Source organism: Ambystoma mexicanum, chromosome 5q, assembly GCF_040938575.1.
Source record: "Ambystoma mexicanum isolate Mex_15411 chromosome 5q, UKY_AmexF1_1, whole genome shotgun sequence".
NCBI classification, from domain to species: Eukaryota; Metazoa; Chordata; class Amphibia; order Caudata; family Ambystomatidae; genus Ambystoma; species Ambystoma mexicanum.
In genome coordinates, this window is record NC_090933.1 from 1,137,065,641 (window position 1) to 1,137,091,654 (window position 26,014).

General features: G+C 45.3%; 1 protein-coding gene across 2 annotated transcripts in view; it reads right to left on the reverse strand.

Annotated features, from left to right (window-relative positions):
• The window catches only part of TMEM71 (transmembrane protein 71), a 637,748-nt gene that overhangs the window by 44,101 nt on the left and 567,633 nt on the right, over positions 1 to 26,014 (reverse strand). For both annotated transcript variants that reach the window (XM_069621648.1, XM_069621649.1), the window contains one exon: positions 15,398 to 15,583. In XM_069621648.1, coding sequence (XP_069477749.1) covers positions 15,398 to 15,583 — 186 coding nt within the window. The remainder of the gene's footprint in view (positions 1 to 15,397; positions 15,584 to 26,014) is intronic.

Below are 26,014 nucleotides of genomic sequence, written 5' to 3' on the forward strand. Positions count from 1 at the left end.
ACATTCTGCCTTTACGGTGACTGACCACGGACTGCTACTGTTTCTGCTTGCACGCCGACTTCTATGTCAGTTTACCTGGTCCCGCTCCATATTCAAAATCCCCCCCTTTGTCCTGGAAAGGTGGTGATTGCTGCAATTTTGTGTTTCCTGTATAGCATTCCTTTGCCCCTTCACATCCTGACGATACCTTATCAGCTGTGTGTTTTGTCTTCAGATACGATTATCTTGGAACAATCTGCTGCCCACTCTTCAATACTGGACGCTTTGCAGATATCTATTGAAGTGCGGGTTTTTCCTCTTTCAAAGACTATTCGGAACTCTACTCTGCGAAAGGCAAAAGGACGCCCTGCTGTTTCTTCAGTGCCCCCAGTGAAATCCCTTAGCCGTGCCCTCGTTCCGTTCGGGTCAGGGTTCTCCGTGTGGAACTTTACCGACTGCAAGGACGCTCTGCTGTTTCTTCAGTGCCCCCAGTGGCATCCCTTAGCTATGCCCTCGTTCCGTTCGGGTCAGGGTTCCCTGTGTGGAATTTCACCAACTGCAAGGACGCTCTGCTGTTTTCTCCGTGCTCATTACCAAATTACCTCCAGTGGCATCTTGATTCTGCCGGAACATCTTTGGCATCTCTTCTGGAACCTCCCCTCGGACGCTCCTTGAAGCACAACTTGTATTGTGCACAAATAGGTACAAAGTCCATCCAGGAACATATACATGTAAGACTGGGGGGCCTTGTGGGGGTGGGAGAAGGCAGTTCCACCAGAAAACAGTGTGTAGCCTTTGCCTTGTCTCTTCTCCCTTTTAGCTCAGCTGTTTTTGTTCCGCCTTTTTGCCTGAGCCCTCAGCTTGACAGGTTTTATTACCCTGCAGGCGGTATTCATCAGTGGCGATACTTGGGAGTCCTCACCCAAATCCTATGCAGATTCTGTGGAGCACAACATTGTGCTTCTACAAACAACCAAGCCGTGGCCCTTATCTCAACATTGTTTTATTCATCATCTGCAAAGGCCTACCTGGACTGAGACCGAGGTCTCACTGTGCCCCATTGTCTCATTCCAGGTGAAGCTGCGGCTCCGTCATGCTCCGACCGAAGCAAATTGCCCCCAAGATAGCCGCCGCCTATTTTGTGTATTGTGTTGCCTAGCAACCCTCCGAAGAACTTGCCTATAAAAACAGAGGGTAGCCAGAAGGAGGAACCTGGCCCCCCTTGCCTAAGGCCCTCGAGCACAAGGCCCTTCTGTCTGTGCCTGTTTGTGCCGTAATGGGCCTGTGGACCCCAACACCGTGACCGTACCACTACCTGCACCTCACAAAACGCACATCGGACCCTTGGGGTAAGCCAAACTGGCTTCCTCTGCCTATACTCAAACTAAAATCTAACTATCCAATTTTGCTACTAGAATTACTGCCACGAGGAAACAAGTAACTTGTTTCACCGGCCCGATTCAAATCATCTGTCCCGCTATTTATCTAGTGCAAAAACTTTGGATACTTTGATCTGATATCAAACTACCCGGCATCAAGTACATGTGTACTATCACTTGGGAACCAGAGCAACGACGACCCCCCGCTCCAGTTACTCTCCCTAAATACATCAGTCATTTGGCCCTGTCAACTGTCTCACCCTATTGCATCACTTCCCAGCAAATAATACTATTCATCTGTGTTGCATTTTATAACTGTATATTGTAAATTCGGCTTTCACATGCACCTGTACATTATGCGCATGTAAGTGATCAATTGTTTACCTATCCTTCTTGCACCGATAATGCCATTTAGCACTTTCTTAAGAGTCTACGAGCCTAACCTTCACACTTTTGACACGCACTTCTCTTGCCACATATGTACTAACATTCTGGTATGCATTTACCCTGTGTCAACGTTATAATGTTATTTAACTGAGTACTCAAGTTGTATGTCTTCTCCTGCAATTTCTGCAAGACTGCTCTTTGAACTGTTCCTAGTTGTTATCCTGCCTACCACCAAAAATCACTTCCCACTCAGCTAATGAACAGCCTTTCTAGGCCACTTGACTGCCAAATTGCATCCATCAGGTGACCAGTCACTTATCTATCGTTAGCACAGCTCCTACGGTGTTGAGTCATGTCCTTGTGCATATTCCTCCTGCTCCTTTCAACACTGCCCTTCTGCACGCGCCTGTCTATCATGTCTGCCTACACAGCCATGAACAACCGCATGCCCACTGACGGTATACCTAGGACTCCCAGCACCCGACTATCCATGTCTAGGAGACTACCCTCCAAAAGCAGAAAGAAGCAGGAAACTCTATACCCTGGACCAGAGTATTATTGTACCACACAAATCCGGAAAAGATGTCCAGAGAGCAAAACTGAGTTGCTTACAAAAATGTATCAATTTTTATTTACCATGATACAAAAAATGTATGAAATGGTAAATTAATGACACAATACTTTAGAGATCATATTATTACATGACAAAACAGCATGGGTAAACATAACGCATGGCTATAATTAGTCCATCATCAAAACCATTCAAAGTGCAGCATTCAAACCATACATCATTCATAGTGACATTCATCCAAACAACAATAGCTAAAAATGACACAATTGATTAACAATCGGGAGTGAGGTAGCCAATCCCCACATCCTGTCTGATTATTTTAATATTTAGAAATTGAATAACATACAATAGAAATAATTAAAACAATCTATCACAAGGGTGGATCTAAGAAGCAAGGTGTTGTATACATCGCATCCCTGGAGAAAAAACTCAACCGGTTTCGATGTAGAATGTATATTGCACAACAACTTCATCAGGAGATATGGGGCGAAAGACTCATATGATAAGCCAATCACATACACGATAAAAGAGAAAGGTCAATAGGCTGGAATCTGACCCCGCAAGGGATTGCAGCTATTCAAGAACTGCAAATGGAGGAGAGCTATTCTTAGTAGCACCCTACAGTGGTAAATATGATAGGGTAGCCTCCTGGGTGATGGATACAGCAGAAGTCGTGACAGCAGAGAAATGCCAGATAAGTTGGTAGTCGATACGTGGACGAAAAGGGCAGCTGTAATGAATTTAAACAGCCCGCTCGCAAATTGACTATTCTATAACTCTGCATGTTACTGAACTTGATACATCTCATCAACTTGTATGTAACATATATATATGTAACCATTCATCTATGTAACCATATGTATTTTAACGTAACCATGTAACTTATTCATATGTAAGAAATGCGCCTAGATGCCTCAGGGCTTGGTGCACTTTACAAATAAACAAAATACTAATAACAATACAAATACTTCCCTATGTTTATATACGGACAAACGTTCTGCACTAGCACACTGGCAGACATCCCATGATGACAAAGACAAACTTGACTTCAAATCACGTTACAAAGAATATAAGAAGGCCATTAACCAAGCCAAAGCCAAATCATTCGGAACCATAATCACTGAAGCAAAATCCAACACCAAGGAATTGTTTACCATATTTAGAGAGCTTGAGACCCCAACACCCACACCCCAAAACTTCACCAAAGATAAGGCCTGGTGTGATGACATCCAAACAGTCATGCGTAATAAGCTTAACCTGCTTCAAGCTAAAATTATGAACACAAGACTTATGCTCCCTAATCTCCCCACTCCCACTACATCCTCCCCCTCGGATGCTTCCCCTACCTTCTCATTCAAATCCATCCAGTAAAAAGATATCATTAACAGCATGAAAGATATCAAACCCTCCAATTGCAAAGGAGACCCCTGCCCCGCCACTATTATCAATGACTGTGCAGTCTCCCTCGCTCCATTCCTAACAGCCTTTGTCAACGCCTCCTTCACCACAGGGAAAGTCCCTTCTTCCCTCAAGGAAGCATGGGACAGGCCTCTCATTAAAAAAAAACACACTTGACCCCACCTCACCCAACAACTACAGGCCCATTACGACCATCCCCTTCTTACTTATAATTCTGGACAAAGCAGCATACCTGCAAGTTCAGCACTTCCTCGAGGAGAATAAACTCCTAGGACTGAGACAATCCGGCTTTCACCCCAAACACAGGACTGAGATCACCCTACTCGACCTAAAAAACCAGATGGACGATGCAAGAGACCACAGCAAACCGGTCCTGCTTCTTCTCCTCCATCTCTCCGCTGCATTCGACCTTGTTGATCATGATGTCCTATGCCATCACCTCACCTCCACAGCCAACTTCTCTTCCGAAGCCAGTACATGGATTACGTCATTCCTACAAGATAGGACCATGCAGGTCTTCCCTGATCTAGCCACTGCATCACATACCATCCTGTTATGTGGCGTACCTCAAGGCTCCTGCCACTCTCCTTCCCTTTACAACATCTTTACTCGCCCCCCTCTTTCTCATCCTTGATGCCATGGCCATCTCCTACACCAACTACGCGGACGACACGCAGATCCTTCTCACACTTACAGGGGACTATGACAGTGACTCCACGACTCTCAAAAACATCTACAACACCATCCAAACATGGATGGCTGCCAACAGTCTCTGCCTCAACTCGGACAAAACCGAACTCCTACTTGTAGGCTCCCCTGACACCCTCAAAGAATTTGACGCCCAGTTTAGCCACTTCACCATTGACTCCATCCAAATTCAAGTATCCGACTCGGTAAAAACTCTAGGCATCTACTTAGATTCTAATCTATCCATGACTAGGCAAGTAAATGCAATTGTCTCCTCTGCTGCCTACCATGCAAAACTTCTCAATGCAGCCAGACCCTTTCTCTCTAATGACACCTGCACCAACATAGCTAGAGCCATCACTGGATCCCGGCAGGACTACTGTAATGCTCTCTTCCTAGGGACCTCCACTAAAAACCTTGAGAAACTGCAGGTAATTCAGAACAGGGCCCTACGTGCAGCACAAGGCACTCCAAAAGAGAGAACATCACTGCCACTAGAAGAGCATCCCACTGGCTCCCCATTAAGGAGGGGATCATCTTCAAAGCCTTGAACCTCATCCACAAATGCAGGACACCCTATGCCAACATGCTCACTGTAACCAGGGTCAAAAGAGCTAGAGCAGGTGGTACCAGCTTCCCCTACCTGGCCTCCCTACACTGGAACGCCCTCCCCACTACCCTGCGAGCCGAACCATCACTCACTGCCTTCCGTAACGCCATGAAAACGACCTTGTTCGCCTGATCAAACCTACTTTCTGACGTGACTACCGTCCCTTCCCCAGGGATACTTCGATTGTGTGTGCCTTTAATGCATAATATATATAACATCCATGCTATCTAATGCTTTGAACGTGTACCTACTGTAACTAAGTCTCCTACAAGTAACAGCGCCACAATGCGCCCGGGCTGTCTGTGCGCTATATAAATGTAAATAAATAAATAAAATAAATACATTCATGCTGGTTTAGGGCCAGTTTGGGGACCTTGTGTAAATAAATTCCCCCTCCACCCCCTGCGCTGCTGATGACCTGATAGGTTTGGTGGTGTGGATCACAGGGGCACGAAGCATCCAGCTTGCTACCTTGTCCAAGATCGCTTTTGCATTGGAGGCGACGTCGGCCTTCAAAATAGGAATCTTCATCTTTGACGGCAGAATAATATATTGCGTGTTCTCTGAAGAATCACAGCCACTTAGATCCATTATGGAGGTTGTCCCATGTCGACTGGGGCCCTTATGATGTCAGTAATTACATTATTTCTGCTGGTAAGCCCCATCTCTGAGCGGTTCTAGAGTTAATGGGGCTAGTTACAGGTGGGAGTAATCCTGCTTCCTCTGGTGTATTTGGTACCCTTTTGCCACTCTCTGAGCCGGTCAGCAGACCCTCCTCACCGAAAACCCTTCCAGACTACTTCAAACAGGGATAGTACTAAGTTCTTTAGGATCAACAGTTCGGATAAAACAGTGCCACATTGACACTCTTTGGTCACTGGGCCCTGTTCAGCGGTGTGCTTTGTCACTTGCTTGCATGGGGGTGAAGGACTGGGTATACTTCTGGCCTGTGCAACGTCATGAGGTACTCCTGTTGATGTGGCCTGCATCCACTCTGCCATGCTTCCCCTGTTTTCAGTCTGGCATTTTTCGCCACCCATCAATGCCCATTTTTAAGCGCCCAACGGGCAGAGGATTTGTTTATAGGGACCAAAGGCTCATTGGTGCTGGCTGTCTTGAGTGAATGTAAGTTTAATCCCGTCCCCCCGCTTTGTACAGTAGTCTTAGTAGTATCAGGAAATTGGTGATGTTCCACCACGCACTGACTGGTGGGTAGTACAACCGGAACTGTCAGAATCACACTAGTTGCAGTGGTAAGATCAACATCAAGAATGGCAGCTTCCCCTGTGTCCGATCCAGCAATGCTCACTGGGGAGAAGTGGGCTGCTAGAAAGCCCCTCAGGGCTTGGCTGGTCCGCTGGAATCTTTGCCTCATCGTCAATAGCCAATGCCACGTATAACATACAGAGTCCATACCTTCCTCAAGTGGGGGTGTGGGCTTGACAGCAATGATAGGATCCTTGGTGCTTAGAGCAGTGTTCCACCTCCTCACCCCCAGGGGTCCAGGCTGAAAGGGGCATTGAATGATCCAAGGAACTGGTGAATCACGCTAATAAGTGAGTGGGCTTCTCCTAGAGACATTGCAGAATTACTGGAGTTGGTCTCAGCAACATGTGGCAAGGTCATAGTAGTTAGTATTGGCATTTTCCTTTTTTACAAGCAGTATTTTCCTTTTGGATCTGAGTATGCATAGTGGTGCAGGCGTAGAAGCAAGCATTGCAGGTGAGACTGGAATTGACATGGCGATGAAACACGCCAAGATTCGGGAGCTCTTTCTTGAAAAGTACTTGGATTTTGGGAGCCAGTATGCAGGATTGAATCCAGTTGGAACAGAGAGCTTGTCTGTGTGCCTGTAATTTCTGTAATATCTATGATAACCGCATGTGTCACATTGCCCCCCCCAATGTTGGCTCTCATCTGCTGTGTAGCTCTGGTATATACCGTCACTGCCGCTGGGCTTCCAAGCACAGTGCAGGTCTTCAGATTCCTTTGACGTTACAGCCGATGTGTGTGTTGAGAGATATGGTCAGGCGAGGGCAGCTATTTCCTATCAGCAAACTGATAGACCTTCTGCAGCAGTTTTGTGTTCCCGGTATGGAGGGTGTTTGCAAATTCCTACTGGTCGCGAACACACTCAACCCCTTTCCCCCCATGGGATTCAACCTCGCAGGGGGTTTATGGTTTCTTTAGTGGCCCTGTCGGGGGCGGGGCTCCACCATACAGTGACTTGTAAGGGACAAACAGGCAGGATTCTGGCCCTGCACTCGCATCCTTTCCCCACGCCGGCTTTGCCCTCTTGGGGGGGGTTCATGGGATCTTTAGCGGCCCTGGCAGCTACGGGGCTCCACAATACGGTGGCTGGTGAGAGACAAACAGGCAGGATTCTGGTGCTGTAGCCTCATCCTTTCCCCCCTGCGGGGTATTAAAAATGATAATAATATCTATTTCTTATATAGCACTACACACCATGGGTCTCAGAGCGCTGAAATAACACATGGCATTATTATCCAACATAGTGGTACTCAATATATCGACCTTGCAAGGAGTAAAGGCTCAGTCGACCTTGCAGGGATTTGAACCTGCGACAGCATGCTGCGCACAGATATTGGGGGGCGATCGCTCAGTTTGCTGTGTTATCTGCCAGACATGTACTCTAATCCTAACCTTTAAGGTGCAGACAAAAATGGACCTGCTTGCAAACCTTCACTTGGGATAAAGTTTTCCACTGATCCTCCACTATGTAGACCTTCCAAAATAGACTGGAAGGGACAGCACACTGGCTAAGACCTTTGGCTCCTTTTTTGGCTTCTGGCAGCACCTGCTCCTGCGTGAAACATTTTTCTTCGTCACAATATGTCTTGACTGGCCTCATCTAAGGATGTTGAGCACTCTTGAACGGCAGTCTGGGAATGACCCCAGCTGGGAAGAACTTTGCTCCAGTGCAGGCACAAAATGTTGATGCTCAAAATTCTGTCTACTATTGTGCTATGCCACCTACTAGCCTGAGCTACACCTAACACATTCAGCTAAACAGACCCAGTTCAATATTTAGTAACTTTCTAAGATAATGTTTTACTCCCATAGACTTTATTTGGTCCCAAGGATAAATCCTTTATTAAACAACCCTAAAATATATGAGTGGTGAAGGCAATTTGTATCTCAAGCTACATTTTTGCATTGTGCTCCTTTTACTATGCTCAAAGTTTGATTCTCGCTAAGACATTTAGTCCCTTATTCAGATTGCTTGAGGTTGTGCTTGTTGCCACCTTCTTTCTTTACCATCGCTTGGTGGGTTAAGCCTTTAGTTTGGCTATTTAAGAGCTGCGAGGAACCAGGAATGAGACCCGGACACAGAGGACTCATGATGATTGCTAAAAACATTTATTTAAGTAATAAAGGGGTTGGAAAATGCCTCACTAAAAACTAAGGGCCTGTCCTGTGTCAAGATGTCCAAAGCAAAATGCCCTATGTCAGAAATCCTATCCTAGCCCTCTAATTCTAAAAGTAACTCTAAGGTGTTACGGGTATGGTCTATGGCTTGAAAAATGCACAAATGTTCAAGCTCAACAGAAAGGTATAAATCCCACTAATGTTCCAAATGGATAATGTTCACAGTTCCAGGGAATAGCTCCCTCATCCAGGTTTCTCTCCAGCAAAACAAAGTTGAAAGGAATAACCAAGTTCTTTATAGCCCAAGAATATAGCCCCCTCCTCTTGGTGTTTCATATCATTCCAGGGGAAATGACTACCTTCCCAAGGTCTTTTCCACATTTAATGAAGTTCCAAATCCTAAAGGCATGAATCCTCCTTGGCATTCTCTTTTCAAAATACCACATGTGCTATTCAAAATCCTAAGGGCAAGAATCTTCCTTTGGCATCTCTGACTCACAGAGCACCTGATATACTCTCCTGCCAAGTTTCTCTCAACTTACAAAACACCTGGTTTCTCTCAACTTACAAAACAACTGGGATACACTCCTGCCAGGTCTTAATTACACTGTTCACTCTCGCTGTCATCCTGGTGTACTCTCCTGCCAGGACAACCTCTCAATGAGTCTTTGTTATAAATGTATGTTATGTTTACTATATATATTTTATCGAGCCATATAAGGAACATCAGATAAAGACCCCCAACACATCAAAACATGAGAGGCTCAACTGACAAAGCTTGAGCAATAACAACATAGAGAGCTCTGCATTCCAGAACAGGTTACCTCACATACTCATTCTAGACCACATAGCGCCGGATCACGTGTTCGGCGGTAATGTAATTCCCCATTCCCCATTGAGCCCATTCAGGAATGCCCCATTCCCCATTGGGATTTCCCACCGGTGGTAATGGCGCAAATGTTCGGCGGATTTCCCCCAGCCAAGACCTGGGGCGAAATCTGCGAAAGTCCTGATTTGGCAGACCCTTAAATCCGGCGGATAGCGCAACCGCCGGATTTAAGCGTTACTGCCAAAGTCGTGATGAGGCCCATAGTCTTTTCCCTTTGTCAGATTCACAGTATAACTAGTTATTTATACAACAGTCTTGTTTGATAATTATTTTCCCCATATGTGCTTATGGGTGTGGGTCCCAGACTCGCACAACACTTCGTTTTCCTAAATTCACTTTTGTCCACTTGGTTTTAACAATGTACCAGCTCCCTTGTTCACTGCCTCGCAACGGAGCCCTCACTTCTGGATTTCTCTGTGTTCCACGCTGCCAAACGCCCAGGTATCCTCCTTCAACTTTCTCTGACTCGCCAGTATTATTAGGCGACTTCGGCATCCTCTGTGTGCCCCTCTCCGCATCGGTCGTACTTCGGTAAGTGCTGGCACCTCCAACACTTGCTGGTCCTCTCCCCACTCTGGCGTATGCAGCAGAGCTTCCCCTACTCTGTGTCTCTCACCAGCGGTCTGCTTGGTCTTGTGTCCCTTCTTCGCTTGCGTGTCCAGCTGATTGCTCGGGTCCCCCGGCAATCACTAGCCGGTCAGGTTTCTCTCTAGTTTGAATTCAAGCGGTAGTGAAGGGAGCTGTTTAGAGCCAATTGGATTCCTACAACAGCTAGACCGTTCACTTCGGTCTAGCTGAGTAATCTTCATTTTGGTTGCTCTCTTCCTCATGACAGTCTTTGTTACTGATAACACTGCAGGGTGTTTAAGAGTTCTATGCCTATGTGTTAGCTTATTGAGGATTACTGCCACAATATGACGCGAGGGTTGAGGTATTGAAGGGGTCTCCCTAAAAGGGAATGGGGGATACCATGTCTCACCCAATGATGTTGATTCACCCCCTGAGGGGCGCCTCACCCCATGTGGTCCTCCTTCAAATAGCCGCCCCCAGGGTCAGGATCAATTAACGGCTGCCGTCCCCTGGTCACATGAGGAGAGGCTACCCCTGGGAAAGGAGAAATGACACGGCAGGTTCATCATAGAGCCCAGACACAATTATTTCCATCAGGACATCCATGTCACTCCACTAACCCTGTCATCCCGCCGTCACACCTACCCTCCCTCCTCTCCACCTCCAACCCACCTTGCCTCACCACTTCCCACCTTCCCACCAATACCCGGCGTCCCCTAACTGAGGGCCCAACTCCCTCACACCGCCTCCCTTTCTGATCTTCCCGCAGTCAAACCCCTTTCCTCTCAACCTGCCATCTCCATGCCCCTCACACACACCCCTCCTCAGCATCCCCTCACCCTCCATCTTCAGATATCCCCCTTCAACCTCTTTCCCTTCTCTCAGCATGGCATGCCTTGCTCTCTCTAGAACTATCGCCTCATCCCTTTTCCCCTCTGAACCCTCTATCCTCTATCACACACCTCTTGCGCCCAAATGCACAGTAATCAGGAAAAATGACCAGCCCTCACCCTCGACTCTGCATGCCTCACCTCGCCTGCATCAGTCCTCCTTCCCCACCACACACAGCCCTGGGTTAGTCATTCCCTGATTGTCCCTCTTTGAACACAGCCTCTCGCCTGCCACCTCTACACCTCCATTTCCCTCGAGACTTACAGCTCATCCATCAGCCAGCTGGTACCCACACACCACATCGGCACCACTCACCAGCCACCCCACCTCCCTCTTTCCACCTACCACCAGCTCATGCAAACCGCCTACCGTATGCTCAGTCCTCCAGCTCTGACCCAACCTCACTCCCCCCGCCTCAAACATTATCCCAGACTACTCCAACTGTTCCGGCTTCCCAGGCCACACTGCCTCCCACTGCTACTGACACCTCCCCACCAGCCACCCAGACCCACCATGTCCGTCCGACCACTAGCATCAGAGGAACCACCTCCTCCAACCAAGTCACCTGCCTCTTATTCAATGCCCGCTCTGTGGCCAGAAACAGACAAGGCATCTTTGACCTACTATCCTAGGACAACCCGGATCTTATCTTCATCACTGAAACATGGTTCACTCACGATTTCAAACCAGTGTCACAAAAGTCTTTCCCTCCTAACTACACGCTCATCCACTATAACAGAGGTGGCGGAGTAGCCATCCTCCACAAACCTCAAATATCCATCTCACTCACCGAAACCTAGCCATGCACAGCTAACTGCGAATCCCTGCTGGTCAGACTCTCTCTGTTGCCCACTATCTCACACAGTTTCCTACTCATCAACAGGCCACCAGGATATGACAGACATTTTGAAAACAATCTCTGTGACTCACTAGCTACCACTCTGGTCAACCATCCTTCTCTCACTATACTGGGAGACTTCAATATCTGGTATGATGTACCCAACAAATCCATGACTCAACCCCTGGTTGACAGCCTAGAGGCACTCAGCCTCTCCTGGGATACCACAGATCCCACCCATACCGGAGGCCACACCCTTGATGCAATCTTCAGCTCCTCTGACCTTGTCTCTGTGTCCAGCCTCAAACACCTAATCCAGACAAACCACTCAGCCCTACCTTTCTCTGTCCGCACGCCCCCCCCCCTTCCACGGTCTGCCCACTCCCATTACATAACCAAAAATGCTGGAACACGGTCAAAGTACTGGCTGACCTGGCTGAAGCCCTGCTACGCTCATTCCTGACCACAGACAGACCTCTGCCTATCGAATACTTTGAATCTTGGCTCATTGACTCACTCCGCCCTCTCACTCCCTCCGACCCCGATCCCACCGACAAAGGACCTACCCCCAAATGGTTCACGCCCCATGTGAAGACTGTCAAACCCATAACTGCTTCCTCAAGGGCAAATCGTGAACCTAAAAAACCCTTATCAAATCCCTGTTCGTCCACCATCAAAGTAACTAAAAATCTGAGATCCGAAAGGCCAAAAAAACCTACTACAATAAAAGAATCCTGAACAGCATTAGTAAAGAGCTCCACAGGATCATCTCGGAATTTGTGAAGCCCACGTGCAACACTGCCCTGCCACGCCCACGCCAGTGCTCTGCAACTCCCTCTCCCATCACTTCCACAGGGCAGCACTGAACAGGACGGCCACCCTTAATACCAAACTCTCCAACCTCGCCCCTGACCATCACCCGCCCCTCAATATACCACCTCCCATGCTGCAGTGCCAACTTTCTCCAGCGAGGAATTCCTAAAATTGTTGTCCAGCAGCATAACCTCTGGATTCCCCCTTGCCCCGCCTCTCTCCTCAAAGAAATCTTCTCCTCCACCTGTGCAGGAGAATGGGCTAAGTCCATACTCAGTGACTCCTTCACCTCTGGCACCTTCCCAGATCCCTTCAAAGTAGCGCATGTCAAACACCTTCTGAAAAAAAGCAGGTCTTGACCCCCTCCAGCCGTACAATTACAGGCCCATTTCCAACACCAGATTCCTGGTGACCGCTCTGGCCAGTCCCAACTCAAAACTTTTTGCTGAATCTAACAACCTACTAGACCCTGTTCAGTCAGGCTTCTAGCCTCACCAGGGAACTGACACCACACTGATCTCGATCTGGGACAACCTCAAAGTCACGGCATACTCTGAAGGGTGCACCACTCTGTTTAACCCTGATCTCTCAGCTTGCTTTGACACCATTAACCAATCAATCCTCAACAGACTCCACTCCCTAGTAATCTTAGACTCGGCACTCAACTGGATTGTCTTGTTCCTTAACAACAGCAAACAAATCACTGTCCTCCCCCGTTTTACCTCCTCTGCTCACCCTGCAAACACAAAAGTACTCCAAGGTGCTTGCGTCTCTCCTCTCCTTTTCAACATCTACATCACCCCGCTGCCAGGGAACATCCCCTTGCACAACCTCATCCACTACAATTATGCTGACGACACCCAAATTATCCTGAGAATCCCCAAAACAAGCTCTGAACAATGCAACAACCTAGCAGCTTGCCTCAGTGATATAGACCTATGTACTTGAGAAGAAACCACCTCCTTCTCAACCCTTCTCAACCCAGGGAAAGCATAGAGCATAGATCATGGTGTGTGGCAACACAGATCTACTCCTGCATCCACTCCCATGGTCTCCCTTCTCTCAGCAACCCCCCAACCTTGTAACTCCAACACAGTCATAAACCTTGACGGCACAATGGACTTGGGCCTTACTCTGTCCCACCAGATCTCACCTTCCCAAACAGACTGGCTTCTATTATGTTCATGGTCATGTCCAGACTGGAGTATGCAAACTCCATGTACCTGGGTGCACCAGCCTATCAACTTAACAAACTCCAAAGAGTCCAAAACGCAGCTGCTAGACTCCTTCTTGCACTGGGACAAAGGGACCACATCTCTGGCTACCTAATGGATGAAGGACCATTTTCAAAATCCTATGCATCACCCACTGAGCAGTGCACAAGGCCAGCCCGACATACCTCTAAGAGAGGATTATGCTCTACCGCCCAACACACACCCTATGGTCAACCACAGCCCTCCTACTAGTGATACTAGCCTCCAATTCATTCAGGTCTGGAGGGTCAGCTTACTCATCCTTGGCACCAACCCTGTGGAATTCACTGCCTCCCCATATTCGACACAACTGGAACTACATGCCCTTCTGTAATGCGTTGAAAACATGGCTTTTCCCTAATCTGTGAAAGGGACCGCTTAAGGCCACAAATCCATCCTCCAATGGCCACATTTCTGATAGAATTGGCATTAACTCGAAACACAGCAACAGTAAGGCCACGGAAGCCAGCTAATTAATGACTTTGCCTCGAAATAGCATGAACTGTCAGTGCACGGAAGTCGACCTATAGACCAGAGGGGTTCCGGCCTAGGCAGCTGCGGGCTGTATGCATCCGGCTTGACCACCAAGGCATAACAGGTATTATAAATTCAATAGAGGCTTTCCCGGGCTACCTCGGAATAAGGGTCAAGAACCCTGCACCAGAGGCACAGAAGTATCTATGCTTGGCTGGACTCTCCGGAGAATCATGCGATAACCTAGGAAGTACCCAGCCTCCCACCTTAACTTCCACCAGGGACCCGGAAAATGGGCCCTCTGAGTCCTACTACTGAGCATCTAAAAAAGGTCCATTTGACCAAGCTAACGCAACATACCCTCACCAGCTAGATTATCTCTCTCGGAATTCCACTACCACGAACCACAAGGACAGACACGGCCGGCACCTCGAGCTCAGAAAGCAACCACAGACACTCATTCCTACCAATATGCTCACCCTCCACTTTCCATCAACAAACAATAGAACACAGCTACACCCCTTGATCAATTCGGGCCTAGCTGCACACATACCTACACTGCTCCTGGAGCAACTCAACAGTCTGGTAGAACGCAACTACACCACCCATAATCTCTTACACAGGTCCTAGGACAGCCAGAATGCGGAATCAGAGACCACCCTCCTTGCTGCGCACATTACACTGATCTCTCACATCCACTGCACCACACCTAGCATTAGAATCCAGCGAACCCTGCGCAAACCACTCTGGCAGCACACATACCAAGTGCATCAAAGCACTATATGATACACTTCTCTCTCCACCGACACGGACCACAGTCCCCAAGGGCGTTCAACCCACAGCGCTTTGAGATCATACCAATGGTACATAAGGCGTTGTACAAATGTACCATACCATAACACGAGATTAATTTGAGTATTATGAAAGCACAATAGTGCAGTGATCCATGTTCAATCATGATTTTCTAACAAACAAATAGCATTGGCATTAGGATTATACAGGGACTGTTGAACAGTATCACTGTATGTCATTGAAATCCAGATGTGGTGATTGTCTTATTCCCACTATTAGTCTGTAATAAGGAAATCATGTTATATATAGACATTTTACATGTTTATGCATTATGATTATGTTTGAAATATGCTTGCACATTTTAGAAATTCCATGTTTGAATAGGTAATGCTCTGAAAGTGAAGACATATTTCCTAACACGTACACTGTAGATGAAAGCAACATTGTTCACATACCAAAATCTTTAAAATTTCTTTCACGAAAGTATCTTGGAGGTGTAGGCTGTGTCATTGGCGTTAAGGGATAGCATGCTTTCCATGGACTTAACACCTTTGATCCCCTTTGAGAATGCACAGCATTCATATATGGCCTTCGATTGCGCAATGTCCACCGACTTGGATCATGTGAAAATTCGCACTGATCTGAAAAAGCGAGTAGAACTTGTTATATGGTGTGCTCCCAAAAGCAACCTGTCTGAAATAAGTGTGCATAAATGCTATGAAATATACATAACTGCCCAGTATTCTTGAGTGTATTTTCGCTTCAACGTTTGGATGCTTAAAATAATAAAAATATAGCATCAAATGTCTAAGAGTGCAAAGATAGGAAACATAGTGTAGGCTACACCCCATTGTGCATCTCAGTCCAGAGGAAGAGTTCTATTTGTCCTGCTATCAGCCCCTGTCTATCACACAAGGCTTCTAAGTTTCCATTCTGACTGAATTAGTACTTCCATTGAAACTTTTGTAAGCTACATAATATCTTTTTTTTTCTTTTGTTGGGGGGTTTTCAGATTTCCAAAACAGATAACAAATTAACAAATTCACGCCACCATCCTGAGACCCACAAGTCTGGAATCGAATTACCCGAAGATTGGTAGGATGTTGTTACTCCTCAACCCCAAAAATGCATGGTCCATGACCAGAAATAACCACATCTGCTGGCCTTACAGGTGCTTTATCACTGAGATGTCTCTTGTTGATATCTTTACTTAAATCAGTCACACAGAGATTGCCTCAGGCTAAAATATAGCCCTAAAAAATTACCATTCCAAAGGCGCAGTGGAGGTGGTCATAGTACACAAAGAGAACATTGCCAACTCCCCCCAGCACTCCTTCGTAACATTGAGTCTCTCCTCCTGAGGTGCTATCTTCATCCAAACATTTCACACTCCTACCTTCTATATGGACCTCGCACTCCCATCCCAGGTTTTTCAGATGCCTTTTGTGTCTATCATCTCAATCATTCGCCATCATCTTAGACCAGGGGTTTTGCTAGTTCTGGGAAAGATCCAGGGCTACGTTAATGTTGGGACTGCCAGGACTCGGGGCTAGCTAGCCTTTTGGTTGTAGCGCCAGAGCTTCTATCCAGACTACAACCAGAAAACCAAGGGATATAGTCCCCTAAGCCCCCCCCCACCCCAACAACGTCTCTGTCTTAGCCATCCAAAGGAACCTGAACACTTGGTTGAACAAACCTGAATCTCCCTTCACTAGAGACCTGACCTTCAAACTAGAAGCCCCAACAGCGCCAATTGGTATAAACCCCACTCATATAGCTGGTCATACTCTCAACACAACCTTCTTAACTCTATTTCTTGGAAGTTTTGAACAACTTTCCAATCCCTTTTTGACACAACCACGCAATTTCCTTCAACATCTTGACTAACTATGTCACAAATCATCATGCATAGGCAGCTGGGATGGCCTGAACTATCAGAGGGACATCCCCCAGGACCTTTTAGCAGCCTTAAACACAGACACAATCCTTGTAAAAAAACCTGCCGATTCAAGGACGATCTGAGACTGGACTTCCCTGTCCCTCTCATACAAGGGCAAATTGTCTTTCATCTCCTTTTTTAAATATATTGTTTTTTTTTTAATTGAAATTGTTTTAGTTTAAAAATCTACTTTTTCAATAAGTTAAGTCTGTTAACACGTGCATTATTGGATTGAAAAACAGAACTCAATTATCTAAAAATCAGCGTTACACACTTAAAAGTAAATCAGATATAACTTGTCTTAAAACCTCAGATAAAATCAATTGATTAAAATGAATTGTTCTCATATAAAATCATTAAAAAGTAAAAGAATTGTGCAAAATCATTAGCAATTATCAAAGTGTCAGTTTTTTTCTAAATTCAATTCTGTAAGAAACTGTACAATAGCTATAATTAATGAGTCCTTTGATGTATTAAATATTTCATTCCATAATTGGTCTCTAGTAAACATCACTCTATTCTTGAAATACTTGAAGAAGTGTTTTTTCCTTAGTTCAACCAGGGATGACACTCTGTAATTAGATGGTAAGTAGATTCTTCATTCTTAGGTATGTTACAAAATCTGCAAGTGGAGCTTAGTGTTGACTCTTTGGAATATTGTGCAAGTTTGATTTTGGTTGGAAGTAAATTTAGTCTAAAACGTATGAACATATCAGCATACGATCTATCAGGAAAGGCAAGGATATATTTGGGTATATCATTCAGTGCTTTGATCAAAAAAACACCTGCTTTGAAGGCTGAATATTGAAGACACTTTTCTCTTGTTTTAATCCAATCATGTCTAAAGAGCTTAAGCTTAGCTTTATGTGGAAGTTCCAAGAGTTCCTTGAGAGAGATGCCCGCATCAAGGAGCACATTTTTACAGTACTCTAACCAAATTGATAGCGCAGTATGGTTTACAGATTCAATCAGCTCTTTTATAGTAGGGAATATGTTTTTTGATGGATCTGTAGCCAGAAGAGCCTTCCGGTATAATGACAAGATGGACCAAGAAACTACGATAGATAAAGATGACAGACCTAGTTCATAGCGAATTAGGGCTAATGGGCAGCTTAATGGGACAGGTAAAATTGCTTTCCCATAGATCCCTTCTAGATGTTTCCAGTTCACTTGCTTGGTCGTGATTTTAGTCTGGCTACCATATATAATTATTGGAACGGCTTTTTGTAAATAAAACATTCGATCCGGGATCAAGGAGAACAGATCATACTTTCTTTGTAGTGCTTTAGCTTGGGTTGCTAGGAGTTTCATCCTGCTAGTGAGTTCATCTTTATATGGTTTGTCAGCCAAATCTGAGTTGATGTTAACTCCAAGATATTTGTATTGCCTTATTTTGTCAAGAGGGATTTTCGAGAGGAACCAAATGAATTTGGTGGTTTTTTTTCCGCTGAGTGATGAAAAATTAAAATTTTCATTTTTTTGGTATTGATTTCAAGTTTATTTACTTCAGCATATCGTGATAGTGCAGCTAGTTTCCTCTGTAAACCTATTGGAGTTCTATCAAAAAGAACCAGATCATCTGCATATAGTAAGTAAGGGATATGCAGAGTCCCTGAACGGGGTGAATAAGACTGTACTTTCATTCATTCTTTAAAAAAGTCGCAAATATAAAAATTAAAAAGTATTGAAGCAAATGGGCAGCCTTGTTTCAGCCCAGCATTGGTTCTAATTGGGTCCGATAGAAGGCCATTGGTTTTGAGTTTAATTTTAATGCTTGTATTGGAGTAAAAGAGTAAGATCAGGTTGAAGATGTAGTCAGGGCAATTGGCATTTAAAAGTTTCTCCCATAGTAATGAACGAAAAATGGAGTCAAACGCTTGTTTGAAGTCCACTAGAGCGAGTTATGTCGGTTGCTTCTTATGGATCGCTTGCAACTTGACTGCGGATATGATGAGTAGATTTAGAGCAGTACCAATTCCTGGTAAAACACTGGATTGATATGGATCCAGTAAATCATGTTCATCCATTAAGCCATTTTGAAAAATCCCTGACTACTAGCCTTGCTAAAATTTTCCCCGGGACGTCTAAAAGGGCAATGGGGCGATAATTCGTTGGATCTGATCGATCACCTGATTTAAAGATCGGAATTATGATTGCCTGCTGCCATGATGGGGGGAATTTCTTTTGATTTAAGATGTTTTGGAAAATAGAATATAAAACGTCTGCCCAGGCCTCAGGATTCTCTTTAAGGGTCACATTGGTCAACATGTCAGGACCTGGAGCACGCAAATTACTCAATTTTTTGATTATTAAAATTATGTCTAGTGTATCAAAATCGAAACCTCCGAAGTAAGATATTACTTTTTTTTTGTGGTGAGATCTTCAGCAGGTTTCAGCAGAAGTTTCTCAAAGTGGTTTGTCCACGTTGTTTGATGAATATTGTTTAATAATATGGATTTCTAAGCCATTAAGGTTACTTCATTTATTAACTTCCATATTTCTCCTGATTTTTTGGAAAGTAATGCTTTTAGCATTATTTCAGCATTATTTTGTTTTTGTATTGCTAATGCTTGTTTGATTTGATTTCTATATTTATTTTTAAATTTTTGTTTGAGATTTTGATTATCATGTAGGGGTAGTAATCTTAAATCATAATGTAATTTTCTTCCGAGGCTAGCTATGACAGGATTCCAACAGTGTTTATGGGCAAAGATTGCTTTACTAAGTTTGAATAGATTCGTTGTAATGCATTTTTTCTGCTGCATCTTGGTTTACATGCAGAAGTTGTTCTAAGTGGTTAATGCGATAGGGAGTCCACTTTATATGGTTCCTCGCATTATTTGTCTGAAGTGAACCCTTGTAATATTCTGATTTTTCTTTATTGTGGGGTCTCCAGCATAGTTCAACTAAATGATGGTCACTGGCTATAGTTGGAATAATTTGAAAAGTGGATATCAATGTTGGTCTTGGAGGGACATTGTTGGGAAAAGTGCCAATTTTCATTAGTGATAACCAATTTGCTGCCCTTGAATTAGTGGCACAGTTGGAGATCTGTAATAGCTTCATGTTAAAATCCCCAACAGTGATTGTGTTAGCAATGTTTGATTCAAGAAGAGTCTGATCAAGTACTGACTCAATGTTGTCAATAAATTGGGAAGTAGTCGGGGAGGCCGGTTTCCACTATATGTTTATGATCATGGTTTTAGGAAAGAAGGGGTGATCATTGTTGGAGGTGGTAATTATCACTGGCTGAATCCTGGGATCAGGACTTCTCCAAGGCGTAATAGATCGCTTCTTACAACTACAAGGAGACCAGCTGCCGGTCTGCCTTTAGCTGCCTTGAAGGCAGTGATTGTCACTACTTGATGGTCGGGCCAAACAGGTGTCAATGTCATCCACGTCTCCTGTAGTGTGACTACGTCATATTTATTGAGCAAGAGTGGTTCAGAGTTTAGTAAATGTGAGAAGCCATGAGTATTCCACGACATCATGGTACACTGGTGCTGCTGCAAGTTGTATGGCTAAGAATTCTTATGTTCATGGTGTCTAGCACGAGATACCCACATCCATTTGGATTCTTGGGCTGGAGCGGGATTTCATGGGTTTAAATTGCAGTTGCAGCATGATGGATTAGCTGCATTCTGGTCAGATTGTTGTTTTGTAGAACCAGTCAATTGATGCTGGTCTGGATTCGGGCTCTCCATGGGTATGGCTTCAAGTAGGACACCTTTCTGAAGAAATAACTGACTTTGGTCCCATACATAGTTTTTAATTATTAAGGAGGAGTCTCCCTGTTCGGGTAGGGATCAGTATACATTCTGTCGATCATGGTAAGTTTCAAAGTTTCATTTGATAGAACCTCAGGTAGCCAGTTGTCACCATGATTGACTTCTTTATCATGACAAGGATCTGTTACGAGATCCCTAGCAGATGGTGGATTAGCTATGTCTCTGGCATTTGGATTTTCGTCAGAAGGTAAAGAGTTAGGTTTGTTTGGATCTATAAGAGCTTGAGCTTTCAATGGGGAGTCTTTAGGAAATGGAGCTCTTTTTACCAGTTTTTTCCTATTTTGCTCTAAGGTCATAAAATTATTTGTGTCATGGTGTAAGATGACACAAAATGTTGGATTCCGTGGGGGGGGTTGAGATCTATCTTGAGAAATTCATAAGATCTTCAGCAGAGGAAGGATTTTTTTCAATTTATACGTCATTCGTTGTTGTTACATACTTTGGACATAGCATAGGAAGATCACAGTCCTTACCTGTTAGTGACGGCACACCTGACATGGAAGGGCCTAAACCCGGGAGGAGAGCTTTAGGAGTGTCAGGGCTGGCTGCAGTAATAATCAGGAAGAGTTTGGCTGGAGTAGTAATCAGGAAGAGTTTGTACATAGAATTAACATTGTGGTTGCCGAAGTCCAGATGGAGAGAAAGAAACTTAATCTGATTGGTTTAAGGAACAATATTATGTTTGGTTTGTCTGATTGGTGGATAGGATATGGGTTGGATTCTTGGGAGGTGAGCAAGATTCTAAACTGCCTTTCATCCATAGTAATTCGTGGCTGGTTGTGTATTAGTTAAGCTCCTTAAGTAAGGCCTTTCAGAGTTCAGAAGATTTACCAAAGAAGTAAGAAAATCGTTTTCTGAGCCAGAGTGAACTAGAAGACATCAGGTGGGATCGTTCTTTTTAAAAGCTAAAAGATTTTCACTGTGAACTTTCATCTTTCATAAGAAAACTTAAAGAGTTAACGAGTTTTAAAGTTTACTGAGTGAAAAGGTGTTTTACAGTTCTATTACTATAAGGAAACACATGTGAAGACTGTGCGCTAAAGTTTTAAAGTAGTTTACTGCATGAAAAGTGTTTCAAGACTGTTTTGTTTTCTGTAATGTTGTTATGGAAGCGCACAGGTATTCTGAGCGATAGAGCGCGTGTCCAAATGAATAGAGCGAGTGGTTTTTGAGCGTGTGCACATTTTTAACGTGAGAGACGTTGCGTAAGAAAGCGCGTGTTGGGTTGCGATAGAGCGCAAGTCCATTTTTTAACTAGCGCAAGTTGTTTTGAACGTGTGTACAATTTTTAAGTGAGTGACGTTGCGTATTACCGTGTGTGTTCGGTAGCGATAGAGCGCGAGTCCATTTTACTTAGCGCACGTTGTTTTTTAGTGCGCGTACACTTGTTTCCACGCTTGCGTGTATTTGTTAATATGCGCGTGTGAATTTTATACGCAAGGACAATTTTTCACGTCTTGTGATTTCGCGTGTTTATCGCAAACGCGTGTCAAGAAAGAAACTATGCGTTCGTATGTGTAAAAAGAAAAGATTCACACGCAGAAGGAGAGCAGCATTCATGAAAGTTTATCCGTTTCTATTTTATGGAATTTTTATTCAAAAGAAATTCAATTCTTCAAAGAAAGACTGCATTTCACAAAAGCATTTAAAACTCAAATTTCATAGAGTTAAAAGAACTTAAAAAGCAAAGAAGAATATCTAAATATGTAAGGTGCTTGCAAGGGTCATTATTTTGGGATTCTAAAGAGACTTGAATGGCTAAGAGTATATGCACTAAGCATTATAATAATAATAATTAAAATAATTTTAGAAAAGAAGTTTATATTGATATATATGTAACCAAGTGTATTTGTTTACTACAGATACCAGAGCCTACCAGACGGTTGCAGGGCTGCAGTGTCTCAGTTGTTATTTTCTCCAAATTCCCCTTTCCCTTTCTTGGTGTTCTCAGCTCAGCTTATACTTAAGGGTTGAGAGGTGAACTCCTGGTGAGGGTCTGTGGGGCCAGCATCAGCTCCTGTGGAATTCAGTCAAACCGGACCCTGACAGTATGAAAGGCCAACGATAATATTTCCACCTGAGCTGATATGGATCCCACAGAAGCATTAGCAAGTTCCATTAGGGATATGTTTTCAGAGTTAAAGGAGGAGATGAGGGCTGTGCGAAAAGAGAACCAAGAATTACAAGTTAAGTTTGAAGAATTAAACTCTAAGGTTACCCGGAGGGATGAGGACATTTCTTTGGAGTCAAGAGTTTCAGAGAATCCTAGTAGAGAATTACCAGTGTTAATTAGAGAGGATTTGGGTGAAGGAACGAGTTCTCAGGGGATAAGTAGGGGAAGTTTGAATATACCTATAGGTCCAGTCCCTTTAGCACCTCCAGAACGTTTTGGGGGAGATGCCAAGAAATGCCAAACTTTCCTTACACAGTATGAACTTCATTTCCTTTGTAGATCTGAAGCTTTTAATACAGATGCTACTAAAATAGCTTTTATGCTGTCTTACTTTACTGGTGAGGCGGCAACTTGGGCAGTGTTATTAGTTGGTCAAGAGAATCCTATATTAAAGAACTTGGTAGCCTTCAAGTTAGAATTTAAAAAAATGTTTGACAGATGACAATTATCTCAAGAAGTTGATGGAGAATTATTAGAGTTAAAACAGGGAACCAAAGATATTGGGGTCGATTCATGGAGCAAACGTGCGGCGAAAATCCCAGCGCAAGCAGGCGCAAGGTGGCGCAAGCGTGAGAAACACTGCGCACGCGCATGCGTGCGATTCAAGGAAGACACTGCGCCTGTTTCCCACTGTCCGTGCGCCAAATCCTGCCATGGCGTACGCGGGCACACACGGTGTGCGTTACACGCACAGCAAAAGCGCACATTGCGCGGCGCACACAACCAAAGTGGGCGGAACAGTGGGCGTAACACGCGGAATGGGGAATAACGCGTGAAAAAGAAGGCGTAACTGTGGAAGTACTGCAGGGAACTACACGGAACGCCCACACGCACGCAAACAACCCGTATTCAAGGATTTGAATACGGGAAACCCGCGCACGGCAAAAGACGCACACAGGCATCAACGCGTCCGCCACATGAAGGCAGGCGGAAGCGTCCCCGCGCACAGTATAAAGGTGCGTGCAAACAACAAACACATATATACAGCTACGATGAATGCCCCATTTGTCGCAGCACTGATCGTGGGACACCGCAGGAGGAGGAGAATAGCCAGGGCACGCATTTTCGCACCATGGACAAGCCTTTTTGGGATGCCTGATGACCAGGTCTACGGCAGGTATAGGTTTCCACCCCATATCATCCTAGACCTGGTCAGGGAGTGGGAAGATGACCTTACATCCCCCACCCTTTGCTCCCAAGCATTGAGCCCCTTGGAGAAGGTGCTCAATGTCCTGCATTTCTTGGCCACTGGGTCATTTCACCGGACTACTGCCATAGTGGGGGGGGGTCTCACAGGCCACGCAGTCACGCTGCCTACACCAGGTACTGGCAATCATGACAGCGCGCCCCTCTTCCTGAAACGGTGCCGGAGCCTGAAGGTCCTCTCAGCTGGGAGTCGCCGACTCCAGGACCCCTGCCGCCCGACTTGCAGCACCGGAGCCGTTTCACGACGCACGCGGCGCAAGCATCCGTGTGGAACAAGAAGCCCCGACTCATCTCCAGCATTCCACAGAGCAGGTACAATTCGCCAACCCACGTGTTACGCGCGCCGCATTATACACGTGGAAACCTGCTGCAACATCGCGTACATCCCGACACGCGTTTGAAGCACTGCAGTCAGGCCCAGCACGAGGAATTCTGACGCCATATTAACCTCAAGGGCCAGCCACGCGTGCGTACCCTACAAAGCACGCGGCCCGCTTTGATACACACGGCAAGGCTCGCAGGCCCAACCACGTGTGCGTGCGCCTGATAAAAGCACAGTGCATTAATCTCCTTCACATCAAGCCTCATTATAAAGCTGCACGCTCCTTAACAGTCAGTCAAGGCGTTACTGGCAGAGATCAGAAAGCAACCATGTCTGATGATAACCCGGACAGTGGAACCCTGAGCCCCTCATCCAGCTCCACACCGCGCCAAGCAACTCACAAAGAGGATCATGGCTCTGAATCACTTCATCTACTGGCTGTGCCACCATTTGATATGACAGACACCAGCAGCCTCGCTCCCAGATGGGCCAGATGGCTCAAAGAGCTGCATGTCTACATAGACGCATCAGGGGTAAGGGAGGAGCGCCGACTCAGAGGAATCCTACTCCACTCCCTAGGACCAGTTGTACGGGACATCGTCTTCGAAATGCCTGAATCTAACACAGACACGTTTCAAGGTATCATTGATGTTTTAAATGCATACTTCGCACCATTGCGAAACGTCGATTACGAACGACATATTTTCCACACCTCCACACAAGACAGCGGTGAGAATATGGACAACTTCGTAATGCGTCTCAGAAAAAGAGCAAAATATTGTGAGTTTGACAGATATTCAACGGAAGAAGCAATAAAGTCCCAAACCATTGCCGGCTGCGCATCTCAGGAATTCAGAAAGAAATTATTGCAAAAGAACAGGACACTAGAAGAGATACTACAACTAGCACGAGCTGATGCTGCCCTTGCGCAACAGACAGAATCACTCGATAACATCAAAATCACACAGTCCGTTTCCACTGCATCGTTATGCCCCATCAGAACATCAAATACACCACACCCTACGGAACAGAAGAAATGCTACAGGTGCGGTTTCAAATTTCCACATGTCGGTCCATGTCCCGCCATCGGACACAACTGTGACAAGTGCGGAGGTGAAAACCACTTTCAATCCGTGTGCAGAAACATAAATTTCTTCCAGCCGACAGAAATACAGAAGAACACGAGGAGGCTAGACCGACCTTCAACAAGAGAAAGCCCGAGATCTCGCAGGAGACAGTCACCCACAGTATCCAGACACCATCTCCAAAGCTCATCCCGCGACACACCACGAGAAGGGAGAAGGCGAGAAGAAAGAAGAGAACACGCGAGCCATACTAGCGCCAGACATGACTCACAAAGGAGATCTTCCAGACAGAAAATCAGACACCTAGAAAATTCGCCTCTCAGAAGACAAAACTCGTACTCATCATCATCCAGCGGGGACAGGAAAAGGGGATACGTGCACGCCATTGGAAACAGCGTTGCCGCGGAATACAGTCCCACACTGCTACTACAAATAAATGGACAAAACAAAGAATTCCTGATCGACACGGGGGCAACAGTCAATGTCATAAATAATGAGACTTATGAGCGCCTCAACGACAAGAAATCATTGAAGGAAGCAGACACGCTAATATATTCAT